The sequence below is a fragment of the Protopterus annectens genome, chromosome 16.part0 (genome assembly GCF_019279795.1).
Source record: "Protopterus annectens isolate FY-2018-M chromosome 16.part0, PAN1.0, whole genome shotgun sequence".
NCBI lineage: Eukaryota > Metazoa > Chordata > Ceratodontiformes > Protopteridae > Protopterus > Protopterus annectens.
Window position 1 is genome coordinate 401,244,775 of NC_056750.1, and position 19,375 is coordinate 401,264,149.

General features: G+C 41.4%; 1 protein-coding gene across 2 annotated transcripts in view; it reads right to left on the reverse strand.

Moving 5' to 3' along the window:
• Positions 1-19,375, reverse strand: part of MRRF (mitochondrial ribosome recycling factor) — a 714,694-nt gene that overhangs the window by 50,679 nt on the left and 644,640 nt on the right. For both annotated transcript variants that reach the window (XM_044058273.1, XM_044058272.1), the window contains one exon: positions 18,774-18,933. In XM_044058273.1, the coding sequence (XP_043914208.1) occupies positions 18,774-18,933 (160 nt within the window). The remainder of the gene's footprint in view (positions 1-18,773; positions 18,934-19,375) is intronic.

The window sequence follows — 19,375 nt, forward strand, 5'->3', positions numbered from 1 at the left end:
TGGTCTTTGGAACACCGCCTAAAAAAGGCACTATAGGGGTGGCAAGAGCCTTGGCCAGTATCCGGAAGCCCAGGGGTGACAGATGCAGGCCATCTCTGGCAAAGTATTGAGGTCTGTCAATCATGTCATCCCAGGCAGACAGATACTGGATCCCCTTAGAATGACACCAGAAACTTAGCCAATTGTTGAAATCAATCATTTTCTGCTTGTACTGTGGTATCATTCTGGGTGATGGTAGGATGCTGCTCAGGGCTAGGGTCATACCCGCCTGGGCTACATAATCCGAGAGCTCCTCCATGTCTCTTTTCATGTAGTCCAGGGAGGTATGTCTCAGGTCATTCACACCCACATGTACAATGACAGAGTCATAATTGTACCTGTTGTTGAGCGACCGGAGTGTGTGCATTATGTGTCGGATCCTGGCACCTGACAGGCACCTGACTGTTACCTTCTCCTTATTCAGCCTAATGAGTGGGACATCAGTGTGCCTCACTATCGAGTCACCTATGACTAGTGTGTTGGGGATGCTGTTTTGCTATAGGGGCTTTGGTTGAGTGGCACACTGTTTAGGAGAGTTATGTGTCCCATGATTAGTGTTGTGTTGTGGTGGTTGAGTGCATTTCTGCCTTGGAGGTCTCTGCTGCTTGGGTAGATTTTTATTGAGAGCTTCCATGAAGGTGAGTGTGTGATTTGTGTTTTTATGTGAAGGCAGTGCTGGTGTGTGTTCCAGAGGGCTATGTGTTCCATGTGGTGTGGTACAAGTGTTGACCTTCTCCTCTTGACCAGCTATTCCGGTCTTAGCTGGAGAGTGCTTGGCTTCCAATTTGGATATGTAAGTGCATCTCTCGCAAGTCTGAGTGTTGGAAGGAAGAGGAGAGGGTTGTCGGTGTACATGAGGCAGCTGCTACATTGCCTCAGGAAGCCCAAGTTCACCAAGTTAATAGAAGAAAGCACAGGTCTTTAGACATGCTTGGAGGGGTGGGCATTGATAATAAGTACTAGATCTGTTTCCTTGTAGAATGTTTAGTGCTGGTAGCACTTGTGTGCTTCAATAATTGCTACAAGAAATCTGGTAAAGTGCTAGACTAATAAGCTAGTAGAAGTCCAGGAGAAGAGAGAACTAGTAGATCAAAGGGAAAAATTGAAGAGCAGACTCCAAAACCACTCAGAAGCTTACAAACAGTCATGGATACAGCAAGTCTGTATCTGGACTAGACTAGTTACAGGAAAGGCAGGAAACAAGAGCAAATGTGGGCTTTTAAACCGGAAAGTTGCGAGAGATGGAAAAACTGTCCAAACAGCCAATAAACTACAATTTCTGAGCCAGGAACCACTCTTCTTGTGGTAGATAAGCTACCTAGTGCTTACCACTCCCTCTGATAAGCTAGAAGGCTTCCCTCCAACACAGAAAGGCTTGGGAGGCTCACCTAAGTGAAGGGGTAGTGTTAAGGTTAGACATACCTCTTAACTTCTTGGTTTAAGAAATTTGAGCAAAGTAAAAAACAATGGGGTGACAAAAGGCCCAAAAGTAGGGACAGAGTTTCAATACTGCTGTTATACACTTAAAAATTGATAGAATGACAGGTATGGCATTAGTGTGCATTTTCTGAAAGATATGAAGCCTGAAACACAAATGTCTGTCATTATTTAGTGACTTCAATCATTAGTGATTTGTCAGAAAATCAGAAATTGTATGATAAACAGAACAGAAACATGAGGTAAAAAATCTGGAAATTCTGGGGCAGCTCAAAGGTATGAAGTTGGGGGGGGGGGTCAAATACTAATGTGTGCTAACCCTAACTCTGCCCTGCCCATAATCTAAATCCCACACCTTACCTTAGAGAAACCCTTTTTGTAACACTATCACTATTTAAAGTGTTTTTGAATGTAGTGGTAGGGTTTTGGTTAACTGACAGATAAAGGAAACTGCTTGCATTTTGTGACTGGTTGTTGTTTTGATGTTTTAGGTTTTCTTAAGTACAGTTAGAAAATTCCAGCATCACTCATGCATACTTGGATGCATGTGCATTTCAACACATCAACATATACTTGAGGAATGTCAAAGTTGTAACTGGCACAACTAAATGTGCCAACAATGACTAGTGGATTAAACTTGAAATAAAGGGGAGAGTCAACACTAATTTTATTGCTGCTGACTTTATCTCAATAAGAAGTGACCAGATATGATATTTTCAATCTAGAAGTCATAAAAAAGGTTACCATTTATATTAGTCAGGCTGCAGAGTAATTCAGCAATAATAAGAAAAATTACTGTCCTGTTGTATTTATAATACATGGAAAATGTTCAGATAACTACACACTGTTTATTGTAAAAATAACAACTAATGGTGTTTCTTAAGCAATCTTTCATCCAAAGTAGTCACTGTTCCTTAGCAAGAGAAAGACACATTTCATTCACTAAACCTCAGTCAAACATCATGCACATTGGAAGGGCAGCAATCTAAGAATTTCTTGGCTATGAACTACTACTAAAAATGTACTACAACAGCAGCTCAGCTCTTTAAATTCTGAGATTTGTATCAATTAACAGCATGTGCAGCAGTGTCATATTCATCATTATGATTGTGGACTATACAGTGACTAATTTATGCCACCAGCATGAGCACACACAATTGCTTCCAGGAATGTAAAACATGGCAGACCCTTTAAATACAAACTGCATCCCATTAACCTCAAGAATTTAGATTCACTTGCTGCCCAGTGGTGCAGAGGCATAAAGTCCTAACCGCACCTCCATATAACTCATGTTTGAGTTATGAGCTGGGTACCAGAAGGGCAAAGAAGAGGAGGGGATGAAGCACACATGCACCTCCCAAAGGCAGTGAATGAGGAGATCACAAGACAGCTGTGGGGCATAGGGGATTAGGGAACACTCCCTTGCAGCAGTATGATACTGCCTAACCACCCTTGACCTCCTCATCAGTCCTGGATATCAGTCACATTGAGCCTAAGAGAGGCTAAGGTGGGTCTGGTATGTCTGGTGTACAAGTACAGGAACTGATGACAAAGGATTGTCAGATGCAAGGAAGTTAAAATAAAAAGAAATTGGTTGCATTTGTTTTCAAGCTGCATCATTCTTTGTTGCACAACTTATAAAAAAGGTATGGCATCTAAGTCCAAACAAATCATTATTCTACTGCACTTGGCATTCATCAGACCTATCACTGAGTACAATGCCCCCTTTGGTATGTACCTAACCAGGCATATCCAACAATTGGAATGTCCACAGAGGTTCCTCACTAAAATAATACAGAGCACAAGTAAAATGTCCTGTGCAGACCGCCTCAAGGCCCTATCCCTGTATACAGTCGCCTGCAGGCTTTTGAGGGGAGATCTATGCCTGACATACAGGGCATTGTTAGACCCCATTCTAATGGACCTCCTGCATATCCACAAAACAGCACCAGAATTATCCATTCTAAAGACTTAAACCTTGAGCTGGAGAAATAGGTATGTATCCCAGAGACTACCCTGTCTATGGAACAGGCTCCCCATCCATGTGAAGCAGAGTTCCTCCCTAACCCAATTCAAGTGCAACTTAGACAATTGGATGGGAAACTGTAAATTCAGCCCTGGTTTGGCACCTATGTCTCTAACAGACACAGGTAACCTGTAAATGGTTCATCCCCCAGGCCCTTGCTTACACTTATCAAGGGTATCAGAACTTGTCAGGGATTTGGGATGCACAGCTAGGCTTAAAAAGGCCCTTGTGGTCGATAGCCTAGTAAACATCTATGAACCTATTACTTTTTGTTCTATCTGACTTGACATCAGATGTTGTAGTCCAGCTGGTTTCTCTGGTAGTAATTAATTTTAATGTTGAATAATTTTTAATCACCACCTTGTTTTTTACAGAGTACTTCCTGTAACTGATGTAATAAAGGTTTACCTTTAAATAGGCGATTGCACTTTGTCGAACGGCCACTTCTTCGACGTGTTTTGCGCGAACCGAAACCGCGAAAATTTTTAAATGTCGAAAATCATTCGACGTTCGACATTACCGGCCGCACAACACCTCTACGCCCATGCTACCATGGGTCAAAAAGGGGCGAGGTTTTATCGTTCGCACATTCGGAATTCGACTTCGGTGACGATCGCATTTCAGGATCGGCATTATAAAGGTAAACTGTAATAAATAAAGGAAAGGTCTAGCTAGTCTGTGAGAGCAAAAACGGAAAAAATACACAGCTGAAGGAAGTATGAAACAGAAAGAGTAGTAAAACATTGTAGAGATATCTTGGAACAAAAAGATCACTGAGGGTACCACTTTCCCCATAACATAACTGCATGATGTATACACAATGAACATGATGTAACCACAGTGGAGAGCTCCACTAAATGACAGATTAACAGGAGGACAATTCATTTTTTAACAGAATGGATTTTGTTCAGAGTGCAGTAGAAACCATGCTAAGTCAGAATCATTCAATCTTTAACCAGAACAGTCTCAAAATACCAGCAGCTATAATGGAAACTGAACTGGCACATGCTCGTATCTTTCCAGCTTCCTTCTTTAACTTGATGAAAGCTGGATGTTCATTACTACTCTGAATATCTGAAGTGTTCTTTTTGGATGACAGCCTGCATAAAAGACTACAAAAATATAGGAGATCCTAGAAGTAGTGCTGAGAATAACCACTCCTGGAATAACACTAGGTAGGAAAGTCCTGGTCACAATTCATTTAGTAGAAGGCATATAACAAAACTTCTAGTCCGTGTTTGATATTCTCCTTCTCACCATTACCACAAAGCACTCCAGGAGTCTTCCTGGCATGAACTAGAGAAACACCACTGATGTTGAAATCACCTTCTGTTCTGGTGCAATGATAGCCACAAAACACCTTCCCAATAACTGCACTAAAGAACACCTATGCCCAAAACAGCACAGTAAGAAAGCACACAAAAATGAACCATCCTTCAAAATGAAGCATGGTGGTGGAGTAACCTTGCAGTGAACAGGACTGAAAAACTGAACATTTTCAGTGAAATTAAACACAGCACACTGATATTATATATTCTGCAGCTCTTTCAGACATCTAAGTTAAGAACATAGTAACCCAAGTTATATTTAGCATGTCTCTTTGCCACCAAATGCGAGAAACAATAGTTTCTTGAAGTACTCCCATGATTTTCTGAAAAGTTAACCTGCTGCTATAGGGAAATGCAGTTGCAAATGCTACAGTCTAGCCTACATTAGTAATTTATTTATTCCTTAATTACTGGCTTAATCGCATTTAGGTTCATAATACAGCTGACTTCTACAACACACCTCCATGGGTGCAAGGCAGATAAATGAATCCTGGATATGACATCAGTCTATCCTGAGACACACCGAGAAGCACACACGCACATGCACACATGCACACGCACGCATGCACACATACACACACACACACACACACACACACACACACACACACACACACACACACACACACACAAAAATAAAAGGCACGAACACCTCTGTTCAGTTTTGTAGATCATCAGTGGATCAACAGTTCACTTATTGCACATCACTGTGATATTCAGATGTATTTGGAAAAAAAACCCACAGAGGTAGGTTGTTAAATGTAGGCATCATCCAGGTGTACAAAGTCAGACAGCTCAATACTCAATGTTTTGTACAGAAACTTGCATCATTTAAGAAAGGTGTTATTGGAGTTTGCAAGTTAAGTAAAAGAATTTAAGCCATCCTTATCAACATATTTATCCAGTTGTGTCAAACTCAACTGTAGGGCCTGCCTGCCAAATAGCCAGAGGTAATTTATTCCTTTGTTTAGCCACCAGTACTGGGAATAATTTAATCATATTTAAGGATATGACTGTAATCATATGTACATCATTCAGTTATAAATTTTAATAGCAGAAACCAATAGAGAAATGCTTAAATAAGGTGCTAGGGTATCATAAAATATTTCTTGGCGTTAATAAGATCCCCCTTTTAGCCAGAAAGAACATGAGCATAACTCTAATGATGACAATCTAATTTTATAAAATTGACTTTTTTTATATGTAAATGTGGGGTCTATATTAGATCAGCAAAAAACCTTTTCAGCGAACGGCTCTTTGCTGAATGCTCATTGTGAAACCTTGTTCTGTCAAACGGCCATATCAGCGAATTTCTTCCTAGGGGAAAAAACGCCTGGCCAGAGTAAAACTTCACAAAATTTAAAACACTCCAAAGTGTGTGTGTGGGGGGTTGCCCCCACAATGTGCCCCCCAAACCCCCTAACTAAATGTACCAACTCTGAGATCACACTACAGTGGGAAAAAGAGCAAATTTCAGATGATGGACAAGTGTCCGCTAGGAAAAAAAATCGCTGAAAGTGCAGTTTGGCAGAGCAAGGTTTTGACAATGAGCATTCGGCAAAGAGCCGTTCGCTGAAAAGGCTTTTCGTTGATCTAATATAGACCCGTAAATGTGTAGGTAAAAATCCACTGGATTTGTTCAACTGTCTTGCAATCAGTCAGAGAATATCAACAGAATGTAGACCCAAATTCCATATGTGGTCTTATAAAGGCTACATACTGTGGTAACAATACCTCAGATGACCTGATGAAGATTGCTCTTAGTACTAAATTTAAAATACATACAGCTTTCTTCCGGATGAACTGAATTTTATTTTTAAAACTCCTATCATTACTAATTATAATCCCCAAGTCCTTATAACAAGTCTTAGTCTATAAAAGAACTATTAACAGCATAATGGTATTCTTGATTTAACTTGCCAAAGTGTAATATCTCATATTTTTGATGTTAAAAGTAATACAAAGAGTTATAGACCAGATTATCAGCATATCAAGTTGAGTTTACAAAATGGTATGATCACTGACATTAGCGATTGGCAGTGGGGAATGAAACTGACAGAGAAATGCCTAGTTCTGACCCACAGAGCAATAAAGCCATGACTACAATCCAGATGACACAAGCTGCAGTAGCAGCTTGAGAACTGAAGAGCTGGAATGGACAAGAATCTCACATTCTGGGGTTTCACCGTTGGCCAAAGCTCCAGTACAAGCACAAGTTTGCAGAGTAGTAACTGACTGGGGGATGTATGCTTAGTATCCCAAAACTGGTGATGATAACTCTCAGGGAGTATGTGTGTAAGCAGTCACACATCATGGGAAAGTTATCAGATGCCTTGCAATGAAGGGATTCCTTCATCATTCACCAGTGGGTGGGGTTATGTCTTTAACAGAAAAATGCCCCCATAGCTCACATCCAGAATAATGCAAGCTGATGAATGGGGGGGGGGGTGGAGGTGCTGTGTAGTTCCTGGTCAAGGGAAAAGCAGGTATAGTCTCTACAGGGCTCTAGTGTGAGGGGTAAAATTCAGACTAATGTGGTAAATGGGATGAGGTGCTCATGTTCTACAACACAGCACAAATGGAATGTTGGGAGGGACACAAAGCACTCTCATGCTTTCCTTAACAATGTCATCAGCTCTAATCTACAAGTGTGTATGTGTATGGAGGGGGTGTGGAACGAATGAGCTCAAGTCTAACTTGATGAATGTCCAGTATGCCACCACAATTATAAACATAAAATCATTGTGATGATATGAAATAAAAGCAAAGTCTCAATGAATGTGAGACAGATGTCTTATTTTTCACTCATTTACACCAAATAACCTTATTTAAACAGTATTTTGTGACACTGGCTGTGACGATTGGGGAGAGATGGGCAAAGGCTGCCAGCCTAGTCAAATAGAATTTGATATATAATTCTGTATTACTGTATAAATAAATGCAAAATACAGGCTTGTGTTTTTAAATGAAAGAAAAACAATGTAAAATGTGAACTTCAAGATTGTTAAAACATTGCCATCTGCTGTAAGGGAAAAACCAAGCCAGGCATTTCAAATGTCTTTGAAAGTACAATTATCTAAAAAAAATGGTGCCAGAGCAGCTAACTAAACACATTCTTCCTATTGTCTTAACTTAAGGAATAATTGTTAGAGTGTACATATGGAAGGTGCTTTATTGCTTTGGTTTCTGCTAGAGTGTATATGTGAAACGCCTTTTATTGTTGTATTCTGTGCAATCCTTTTGAGGGGCTGAAAGAAATTTGTTGGGTCTTGCAGGCACCGGTTCCACAGAGTCAGGGTGTTCCCAAGCCCTTCGAGAAATCAAATCAAGTAATTCATCGAAGGGCGGAGACACCCAGGAGGCGGAGGGCTGGGCCCCAAAGGCCTTGAGGAAGACTGACTCCTCAGCGGAAGGGGTTTTGGCCTGCCAATCTCCTCTCTGTCTCAAGGATATCCGAGAAAGAGACATCATCCGAAGATGATTTTGGGGACCCCTCCGCGTCATCGAGGTCAGTGTCAGATGTGACAGACTCATCTTGGGAGTCTACGTGCTTCCTCTTGCACAATTTCTTCCGTGGAGGCTCATCCGAAGCGGTTTCGGACGGACCCCCCAGAAGAAGGGAACCCCCCACGGGGGTATCGTCAGGCCCTGGGAACCCACTGTCATGGGACTGCAGTACGCCAGAAGCACCAGTCTCCAGGTCTAGGGACGGTGAGGTGGAAACCTGCTGAGCCGGCAAGGACATGGCTGGGCCCTCATGGCCTCAAAGGCAGGACCTCCAGACTCCATGGAGGTCACTGGCCGAAAGACCACAACGGCACTAGGAATCCCCGCAGCTGATGCTCCGAGGGGGAGACTAGGCACCGAAGCACCTAGTTCCAAGATGTTCCCCTCGGCCCCAGCTGAGGAAGTCCCAGTACCGAACCCCGAACCCGAGGACAGGGTAGGAACAATGGTCGGAACCGATAAACCTCGAAAGGGTCTCGGTTCCAACTGTACGGCTCCGCCTTGCTCCACCATCACCGACTCCAATGGCTCCGAGGAGGTTGGAGGAGGAATCGAAAGTTTCGAGGGGGGGATTGGCTCTGGGGCCGAATGGGCTGGAGCCGAGACCATTTTTGCAAAAACCGGAGACTGGAAAAGCCTCTGAATAACCCTATCCAAATCTGAATCAGACAATTTGGAGGATTTAGAGGAAGCAGAAAGGGATCGAGACGACTTCTCTCTCGGCTCAGACAAGGTAGGGGACCGGCTCCGAAAGGGCTCCAACACTATCGGCGCCGGGTCCGACACAGCATGAATAAGGATCGGCGCCGAAGGAGCTTTCGGAGCCGAGGGGGAGAGTCTGAGCTGCACACCTCCACCGGCTCCAAGACCAATGGAACCGAGGGAGGTGATTCGCCTCTCGATGCTCCAACCTGCGGCTCCGAAACTAATGTAGCCGAGGAAAGAGGCATCGAGGCAGACCCTTTGACCCTCGGCTCCGAAGTCAGTGGAGCCGAGGAAGAAGAGGTCAACTTATGCTTCTTAGTAGTCGGCTCCAAAGACCTTTTCTTTTTAGAAGCAGTAGCAGGAGATGAAGCCAAAGCTTCCTCAAAAGAAGGCTTAATAAGGCCCTTCAGGATCAATTTATTTTTACGTTCTTGAAGAACCCTAGCAGAAAAAGCATGACACACACTACATGTCTCTTGCAAATGCTTTGGCCCTAAACAATACACGCAAATAGCATGACTGTCGGTGATAGACATTTTATAATTGCACCTAGTGCACTTTTTGAACCCTGATTTCTGCTCTTTAGACATTTCAGTGTAAATAACCCTATCCAATAATCTAACTTCACACAAGAAACAGCACTGACCAAAACTGTTAGAGCGCGAGAAAAAAAGGGCGCGAGCCCTCTGAAGACAAGGTTTACCTCACAGGGGAGACAACAACAACAAGGGAACACAACAATGGGCAAAAGCCCTCTAACTTAAACGGGCTTTGCCCGGAAAAGAAAAGGAGTAAAATAGACAACACACTCACTCCACTAAGAAGGGCAAAGGCCCTCTAACTTAAACGGGCCTCGCCCGACCAATAACACTCAACAATGTACGGAATAACTGTTAAAACAGCTGTTGATTTAATTTATGAAGAAAACCCCAGGTCAAAAGACCAGAAAAGTAATAAAAATACACTTAGCTCCAGCCAAGTCGAGACCACGTCTAGCTTGTAAAGCGGCAAACGAGATCTGGGGAGGCAGGTGTGGTGCATCCTGGGATACAGGGTAGCCCAGCCAATAAGAGACTTCGTTCTAGTATACTAGTTGGCCGAGTCGGAGCCGATGGATCGGCTCCGAACCCATCAGTTATGAATGTAGGCGAGATAGGATCCCATTACATCAATAGTTTCTTGAAGTACTCCCATGATTCTCTGAAAAGTTAACCTGCTGCTATAGGGAAATGCAGTTGTAAATGCTACAGTCTAGCTTACATTAGTAATTTATTTATTCCTTAATTACCGGCTTAATCGCATTTAGGTTCATAATACAGCTGACTTCTACAACACACCTCCATGGGTGCAAGGCAGATAAATGAATCCTGGATATGACATCAGTCTATCCTGAGACACACCGAGAAGCACACACGCACATGCACACACGCGCACACACACACACACACACACACACACACACACACACACACACACACACACACACACACACAAATAAAAGGCACGAACACCTCTGTTCAGTTTTGTAGATCATCAGTGGATCAGCAGTTCACTTATTGCACATCACTGTGATATTCAGATGTATTTGGAAAAAAACCCCACAGAGGTAGGTTGTTAAATGTAGGCATCATCCAGGTGTACAAATTCAGACAGCTCAATACTCAATGTTTTGTACAGAAACTTGCATCATTTAAGAAAGGTGTTATTGGAGTTTGTAAATTAAATAAAAGAATTTAAGCCATCCTTATCAACATATTTATCCAGTTGTGTCAAACTCAACTGTAGGGCCTGCCTGCCAAATAGCCAAAGGTAATTTATTCCTTTGTTTAGCCACCAGTACTGGGAATAATTTAATCATATTTAAGGATATGACTGTAATCATATGTACATCATTCAGTTATAAATTTTAATAGCAGAAACCAATAGAGAAATGCTTAAATAAGGTGCTAGGGTATCATAATAAAATATTTCTTGGCCTTAATAAGATCCCCTTTTTAGCCAGAAAGAACATGAGCATAACTCTAATGATGACAATCTACTTTTATAAAATTGACTTTTTTATATGTAAATGTGGGGTCTATATTAGATCAGCAAAAAAACTTTTCAGCGAACGGCTCTTTGCTGAACGCTCATTGTGGAAACCTTGTTCTGTCAAACAGCCATATCAGCGAATTTCTTCCTAGGGGAAAAAACACCTGGCCAGAGTAAAACTTCACAAAATTTAAAACACTCCAAAGTGAGGGGGGGGGGTTGCCCCCACAATGTGCCCCCCAAACCCCCCTAACTAAATGTACCAACTCTGAGATCACACTACAGTGGGAAAAAGAGCAAATTTCAGATGATGGACAAGTGTCCGCTAGGAAAAAATTCGCTGAAAGTGCAGTTTGGCAGAGCAAGGTTTTGACAATGAGCATTCGGCAAAGAGCCGTTCGCTGAAAAGGCTTTTCGTTGATCTAATATAGACCCGTAAATGTGTAGGTAAAAATCCACTGGATTTGTTCGACTGTCTTGCAATCAGTCAGAGAATGTCAACAGAATGTAGACCCAAATTCCATATGTGGTCTTATAAAGGCTACATACTGTGGTAACAATACCTCAGATGACCTGATGAAGATTGCTCTTAGTACTAAATTTAAAATACATACAGCTTTCTTCCGGATGAACTGAATTTTATTTTTAAAACTCCTATCATTACTAATTATAATCCCCAAGTCCTTATAACAAGTCTTAGTCTATAAAAGAACTATTAACAGCATAATGGTATTCTTGATTTAACTTGCCAAAATGTAATATCCTCATATTTTTTATGTTAAAAGTAATACAAAGAGTTATAGACCAGATTATCAGCATATCAAGTTGAGTTTACAAAATGGTATGATCACTGACATTAGCGACTGGCAGTGGGGAATGAAACTGACAGAGAAATGCCTAGTTCTGACCCACAGAGCAATAAAGCTATGACTACAATCCAGATGACACAAGCTGCGGCGGAGTAAAGCTGGAGTTTTTTGAGACGTTCTGCGTAGGTCATCTGTTTGAGGCCAGTAATCCTATTTGCAAGGTATTTCTGTGGCCTTTCCAGTTGTTGTAGATGTCTTGTGAGGTACATACCAAAAGGGGCATTGTACTCTATAATGGGTCTAATGAGTGATGACTAGAGGGGAACAATGACCTCCTTTTTTCTGGTTGAGAAACCCTTTGTAATGAGGTGAGCCATGCAGAAGGATTTCCTGACCACTGTGGTGATGTGATTATCAAAGGAGAGACTACTGTCCACCTGTGTCCCAAGGTCTCTTATCACACTTTCGGTGTTAAGTAGACTATCACTTATGTGGTAGTTCATGGGTACAGAGTTTTTACCAAAGTGGATGACAATACACTTTTTGGCATTTAGCTTCAGGCCATGGCATTGACACCAGGCACCTGTCTCAGTGAGGCCCTTTTGTAGTATGTCCACATCGTTAGGAGTTTCGATTATGGCTCCTAATTTGCAGTCATCTGCAAACTTTGTTAGCCAAAGACCTTCTGTGTTAGCCTGTACTTCAGAGAAGTAGATACCAAACAGGACAGGACCCAGGACTGAACCCTGTGGTACTCCACTTGTCACTGATCTGAAGTTGGATTTGGAGTCAGCTACTTTCACAGTATGGGTTCTGTCCGTGAGCCAGTTGGCAACCCATCTTGTGACATAGGGACTTATATCTAGTTTAGTGAGCTTATCTATAATTCCAGAGTGGGAGATGGTGTTGAAGAGCTATGGATATTGTGGGTCCTCTGAGTACCACATGGAAAAAGTATATCCTAGTGATTGTAGATTATGCTACATGATACTCTGAGGCAGTGGCTTTGTCCTCCATTGAAGCTGAGAAGGTGGCAAATGCTTTGCTAGAGATTTTCAGCAGGGTAGCTTTCCCAAAGGAAATACTGTCTGACAGAGGTGCCAATTTTATGTCAGAACTGCTGCCTTGTCTGTGGAAGTCCTGTGGGGGTGAAGCACATGAAGACCACCCCCTACCATCCCCAGACTAATGGTCTTGTTGAAACAATCAAGTCCATGCTACAGGCATTTGCAGATCAGTTTAAAAGGGATTGGGACAAATATCTGCCCCATCTGTTGTTTGCTTACAGAGAGGTTCCCCAGGAATGCACAGGTTTTTCACCCTTTAAGTTGCTGTATGGGCATAGGGTGAGGGAACCTCTAGATTTAATTGGAGATGAGTGGGAAGGTGAGCGTGAGTCTCACAAAGAGTCTGTTGTGCCATATGTCCTGAACCTCAGGACAAGGCTCAGGGAACTCATGGGCCTGGCCCAGGAGAACCTGGCAGAAGCCCAACAACGGAAAAAGGTATGGTATGACAGGAATGCTCGAGCTAGAGAGTATGCTGTAGGGCAGCAGGTGATGGTTCTCATTCCTGTCAGATGCAACAAGTTGCAAGCAGCTTGGGAGGGACCCTACAAGGTGGTAAGAAAGATATGTGATATTATCTACATGGTGGAAGTGCTAGGCAGACGGCAGGGGCACAAATTGTACCATGTTAACATGATGAAACCTTACCATGATAGGGAGGTCCTTGTGCTGAGTATTTGCAATGGATTGCAGGAGGAGTCTGAGGGATATCTGGGGACTGATCTCCTCAGTGAGGCTCAGGCTGACACCTCGGTGGAAGGGGTAGCAATGTCCCAGCAGCTATCTCCTACCCAGGTTCGAGAAATCCAAGCAGTGCTGCAGGAGTCTGGGGGCATGTTCACTGGGAAACCAGGGAGCACCCACCTGGGATACAGGACCCCAAAGGCCTATCAGTCAGGCCCCTTATAGGGTGCTTGGGAGAGTCAAAACAGACTCTGAAGGAAGAGGTACAGGAGATGTTGGAACTAGGGGTGATTCAAGAGTCCAACAGTCCCTGGGCCTCACCAGTGGTACTAGTGCCAAAGAAGGATGGCAGCACCAGGTTCTGTGTGGATTACAGGAAATTAAATAGGCACACAGAGGCAGATGCTTACCCCATGCCTAGGACAGATGAAGCCCTAGAGCAGCTGGGTGGAGCTAAGTATCTTACAACCATTGATCTTACCAAGGGTTACTGGCAGGTGCCCTTAACTCCCAGTGCTAGAGAGAAGTCAGCCTTTGTGACTCCTTTTGGCTTGTATGAGTTCACAAAGATGCCCTTTGGGATGAAGAATGCCCCAGCGACTTTCCAGAGGCTGGTAGATCATATCTTAGCAGGAGGGTTTACCCTTGCTTACATGGATGATATTGCTATCTACAGCCATTCCTGGCAAGAACACCTTCAGCATGTCAGGGAGGTGCTGGGCAGACTACAGAGGGAAGGGCTGACCATTAAGCCGAGCAAATGTCAGATGGGTATGGCAGAGGTCTCCTACCTAGGACATAGAGTGGGGAGTGGCAAGATAAGACCAGAACCTGCCAAAGTAGAAGTTATTCAGGCATGACCTGCACCTGTCACCAAAAAGCAGGTGAGAGCATTCTTAGGGATAGCAGGGTACTACAGAAAGTTTGTTCCAAATTATAGTACCATAGCTGCTCCTCTCACATACCTGACAAGGAAGAACAGGCCAGATAAGGTAGTGTGGATCCCAGCATGTGAGCAGTCATTTCAGAAGCTTAAGGAAGTTTTGGGAGGACCCCCTGTGTTAGCCAGTCCAGACTATAGCAAAGAATTTGTTGTGCAGGTGGATGCTTCAAACTATGGGGTGGGGCTGTACTTAGCCAGATTTCTTCAGAGGGAGAACAGCATGGTTTACCTCAGTCGTAGGCTCCAACCCAGGGAGGAATGCCATGCAGTGGTATAAAAGGAATGTCTAGCCATAGTGTGGGCACTACAAAAACTTCAGCCTTATCTGTATGGAAGAAAATTCACTGTGATGACAGATCACAACCCTCTAACATGGTTAAACAGAGCCAGTCAGCAAAATGCTAAGTTGCTAAGATGGAGTCTGGGGTTGCAAGCATATATGTCAATGCAGCACCACAGTGGGAGTAGCAATGCCAATGCAGATGGGCTCTCAAGACAGGGAATGGGGTGAAGTACATCCAGATAGACCTGACACTCTCAAGTGATGTTTTTCAAGGGGCACTTGAAAAACTTGCTTGAGTTCCCCTGGGGGAAGACATGTGACGACTGGGGAGAGATGGGCGAAGGCTGCCAGTCTAGTCAAATAGAATTTGATATATAACTCTATCAACTGTATAAATAAATGCAAAATACAGGCTTGTGTTTTTAAATGAAAGAAAAACAATGTAAAATGTGAACTTCAAGATTATTACAAAATTGCCATCTGCTGTAAGGGAAAAATCAAGCCAGGCATTTCAAATGTCTTTGAAAGTACAATTATCTACAAAATGGTGCCAGAGCAGCTAGCTGAACACATTCTTCCTATTGTCTTAACTTAAGGAATAATTGTTAGAGTGTACATATGGAAGATGCTTTATTGCTTTGGTTTCTGCTAGAGTTTATATGTGAAATGCCTTTTATTGTTGTATTCTCCTGTGCAGGTGTTAGCTTGCTAAATAATGTAAATGGAGTTTCTATTAGCCTGGGAACTCAGAGCAGGTGTCAAGATGATGCAATATGAATACTGGGAAAACCTAAGTGTCAAAAATGATATAATCTGGGGAGGACTCAAAGACATGTTTGGTAGTGATGTTTTATAAACTGTGTCTCAGAGAGAGATAAAAAGGCATTTTGATCTTGATATCCAAATTATCAGCACTCTGCTTATGCTCACATGTAAGTTTTTAGCACTGTGTTTTTTTGTAGGAATAGTTAAAGCTAGTAAAGATTAATTAGGTATTTTGCTTTGAAATCAGACCTGTCCTACTGTATTATTTTAAGTTTCTGTGTGATCTCTGAACTCTTAGATATCTCTGTGGTGTAGTAGTTTTGTCTTGTGTTTTAATTATTTATTATTAAATATTTTAAAACCTTCTACCTGTGGTTGGTTTGTGGAGAGATAAGCTCTAGAGTACACTGCATATTTATATAGAGGTTATTGTAATAGCCAACTCTAAAGTAAGCCTTGACTGTTAGTCATACTACCACTGGATATTAATATTGCACAGTAATAATTGAACACCCTTTTAAGGGCCTTTTTGTAGCTGATATTATTAACTGGGTGGTGGTAGTAATTATTACTGTATAGTCTGGGTAAAGGGGCACAGTTGGAGAATCTGTGTCAGCCTTTCCCAGGAGTGTCTGTGAAGTTGTATAAATACTTATCTCAAAGTGTGTGTGTGTGTGTGTGTTGTTTCAGCTACTTGGCAGGGGCACAAAGCACTGGTTGGACAGCGAGGGTACAGGAGGTTTTAGCTTGCCCAGTTAGGCTGAGACCTGGACCCTATAGCTGTGCCAGTGGGGAGTCTTATTGGGGACCTGGTGAGCAAGGGAACAACCAGCCCCAGACTGACTGTGATCTCTGTGTGCACTTAAGGGAAACTGTACTTTACTGTGTGTATTAGTTATCCTTTCCTCTTCTAGAAGACGACCTCCCTGGTGTTAGTGGTGAGGACTGAGGCTCCTTGATTGCTGGGCCAGGGCACGGTCGTCACACTGGCCTTTTTCTGTTGAATAATGCATCAGATACTACTTTCTTGGAATATATTACATTGTACAATTTGCCAGTTTGTACAGCTAACAGCACAGGCTTCAGACAATGAAAATGTATTCCTATCAGTATTTTTCAACCCTCACTCCTTTTAACTGACTTAATACTTTGTATGTAGAAGCTTCAGTATATCACTTATCAGCACACATAAAACCAATGCCTACATTGTAATTCGTAGCATTATCTTACCTTCCAAGTTTTTGTTTTTGCTTTTAATTACACTACCTGCATAGCTTAAGTAATGTGCGAAACAAACACACATACCTTATAAGGATTTTATAACATGATAAACAGAAAGCTAAATTACCCCCAGCTGCACACATTTAGTCATGGAGCTATATTTTAACAGCAGGTAAACACAAAGTTACATGATGAACAAAGTCCTGACTTTCAACTATTAAAACAAAAGTAAAAAGAAAAGGCAGTGTTATTCTAGATAACCCTATGACCACATGAGTAAACATTTTGGAAGAATTTCAGTATTACATGGGTCATTCTGGAGTAGTACATGGATGCTTTCATTCAGGTTATAGTATACAGACTCATGTGCAAAAGCCTAGCTAGCCCAACAAACAACAAACGCAAGGTATGACTAGCTCAAGGTGGGCTGACAGCCTTGTGCAGGTTAAGTACATCTATTCTCAACTTAACATTGAGGGACAGTTAGCATTACATGTCTGTCAGCATGTCTTTGGAATGAGACTACAGAAAAATCTTACAAGGACATAGAAACATCTTACAAGATTTACAAGGAAGGCAATTCAATGGGAAATCAGAAATGAGGTCAAATTATTAGGAGACAGCAATACTGACATGTCACTATGCCACCAAGGTTGTACCCCCCCCCCAAAAAAAAAAATGTTGTTTAGTCATGATGCAAATTTTCTGGTTCAGGTAACATTTGCAAATTTAATTTTTTCCCTCAAAATGATTAGTACTATTATTCAGGGCTGACTATCTTCTAAGTGATCAATGTTACTGCTTTTAAGTATTGTTAGAATTTGTTTTTTTAAGAACTGTTATTCCTACCAGTTGTAACAATGCAATGCACTACTCCACAGCTAAAGATATTAAAAAAATTTGATAACAAAACAACTTTGTAAATTCAGTGCTTCAGTAATACAACATTAAATAACAGATATAAATTCCAAACTCACTTAATGTTGATATTTGCAGAAAATTTAATCACAAATAATTAGCAAGAGTATTCATGTTTAGAAAAACAAATACTCTAGTTGCCTAAAAGGATATGTAGCTTATCATCAAATATGGTCAGTCTTTAAGTGTACCTGCCTAGCCACTACCATTAACGATAAAGCTACTTACTGCAAAAATAAAATATCTGCCCCTGGTTGAATGCAGTTTGTAATTCACAGTCCCTTTGGTGGTGTCAGACTCAGACACACTGATATATATATATATATATATATATATATATATATATACACACACACACACACACACACACACACACACACATACTGACATACATTAAAACAAAATAATTCTAAGCATTTGGTGTTCTAATCACAATTCTGCTACATATGACCTTATATTAACATTTTAAACATCAACTTGAAAATACATATAACTTCTGCATTTGATGACTAGGAAATGCTACAGATCATACCTGCACTCAGCACAAAAACACACCATAAGATGAAGAGTGCACGTTTTTGTGCTATGCTAGAGTACTATATTCTGAACTTGGCTATAAAAATGCATCAGGAGAAAAATCCATGCCTGTTACATTCATCAACATGTGTATAGATAGGGGAAAATTAATCATTAGCAAAGTCTGTGGACAAAATTACATATGTTCCAATGTTAAAAGGTTATGTAAATGACAGACTATTATGTTATATATGCAAGCCTAACACAAGGTCAGGGAAGTAGTAAACCAAGTTGAACTGCAATTACACACAAATAAACTGAGTACATTAAAGCAGCTGAAAGACAACAGTTCATGATGAGGTAAGCGGCACTGACAGAGAACTTCTTAAAACATTTACTTAAAACTAAATCTCATTTATCTCAAACTGCTAAGCTATTTTGTGCATATAAAGATGGATTTTGAAGAAATATTCCCATCTGTAGTACTACAGTACCTGCTTTTCAATTAGCCTGATTGTATCTTCTGAAGCAGCATCCTTTGACTTCTTGACTTGATTAACAGCATTGCTTCGAATTCTTCTTAAAGACTCTTTAGCCTTGTTTGTAAACTGTTTGGCAAGCTTTGCTAAATTCTCTCTGTGCTCTCTTGTTACTCTGCAGATAAACAGAAGAAAAGATAATTGAAAATGGCAATGCCATACAAGCCATGCAAAAGATGAAGATATTTCCGGAAACGTCATAAATCATCTACAAAACACACATGTACCACAATTACATTTTCTCACTAGCTTAAAAATCAGCACTACAATAAGTCAAGTATTCAACATTGTATTATGCAGGCACAATTTAGTATTACTTTAAAAAGAGTATAACATTTCATGCAGTTTTACTACTACGATTATGACAAATTCTGGCCTTATATTAATCGTCATTAAATCTTATACTTCTTCAGTCCTGTGATATTCACAGAAAAAATATTATTCTGAAATGGGCTTCTTGTGAGAAGGAAAGACATTTCTCCAAAAATCCTAAAACCTGATAATATGTACTATTACAACAGGAAACATCTCAGAAAGAAAATAAACCTATACAGGCA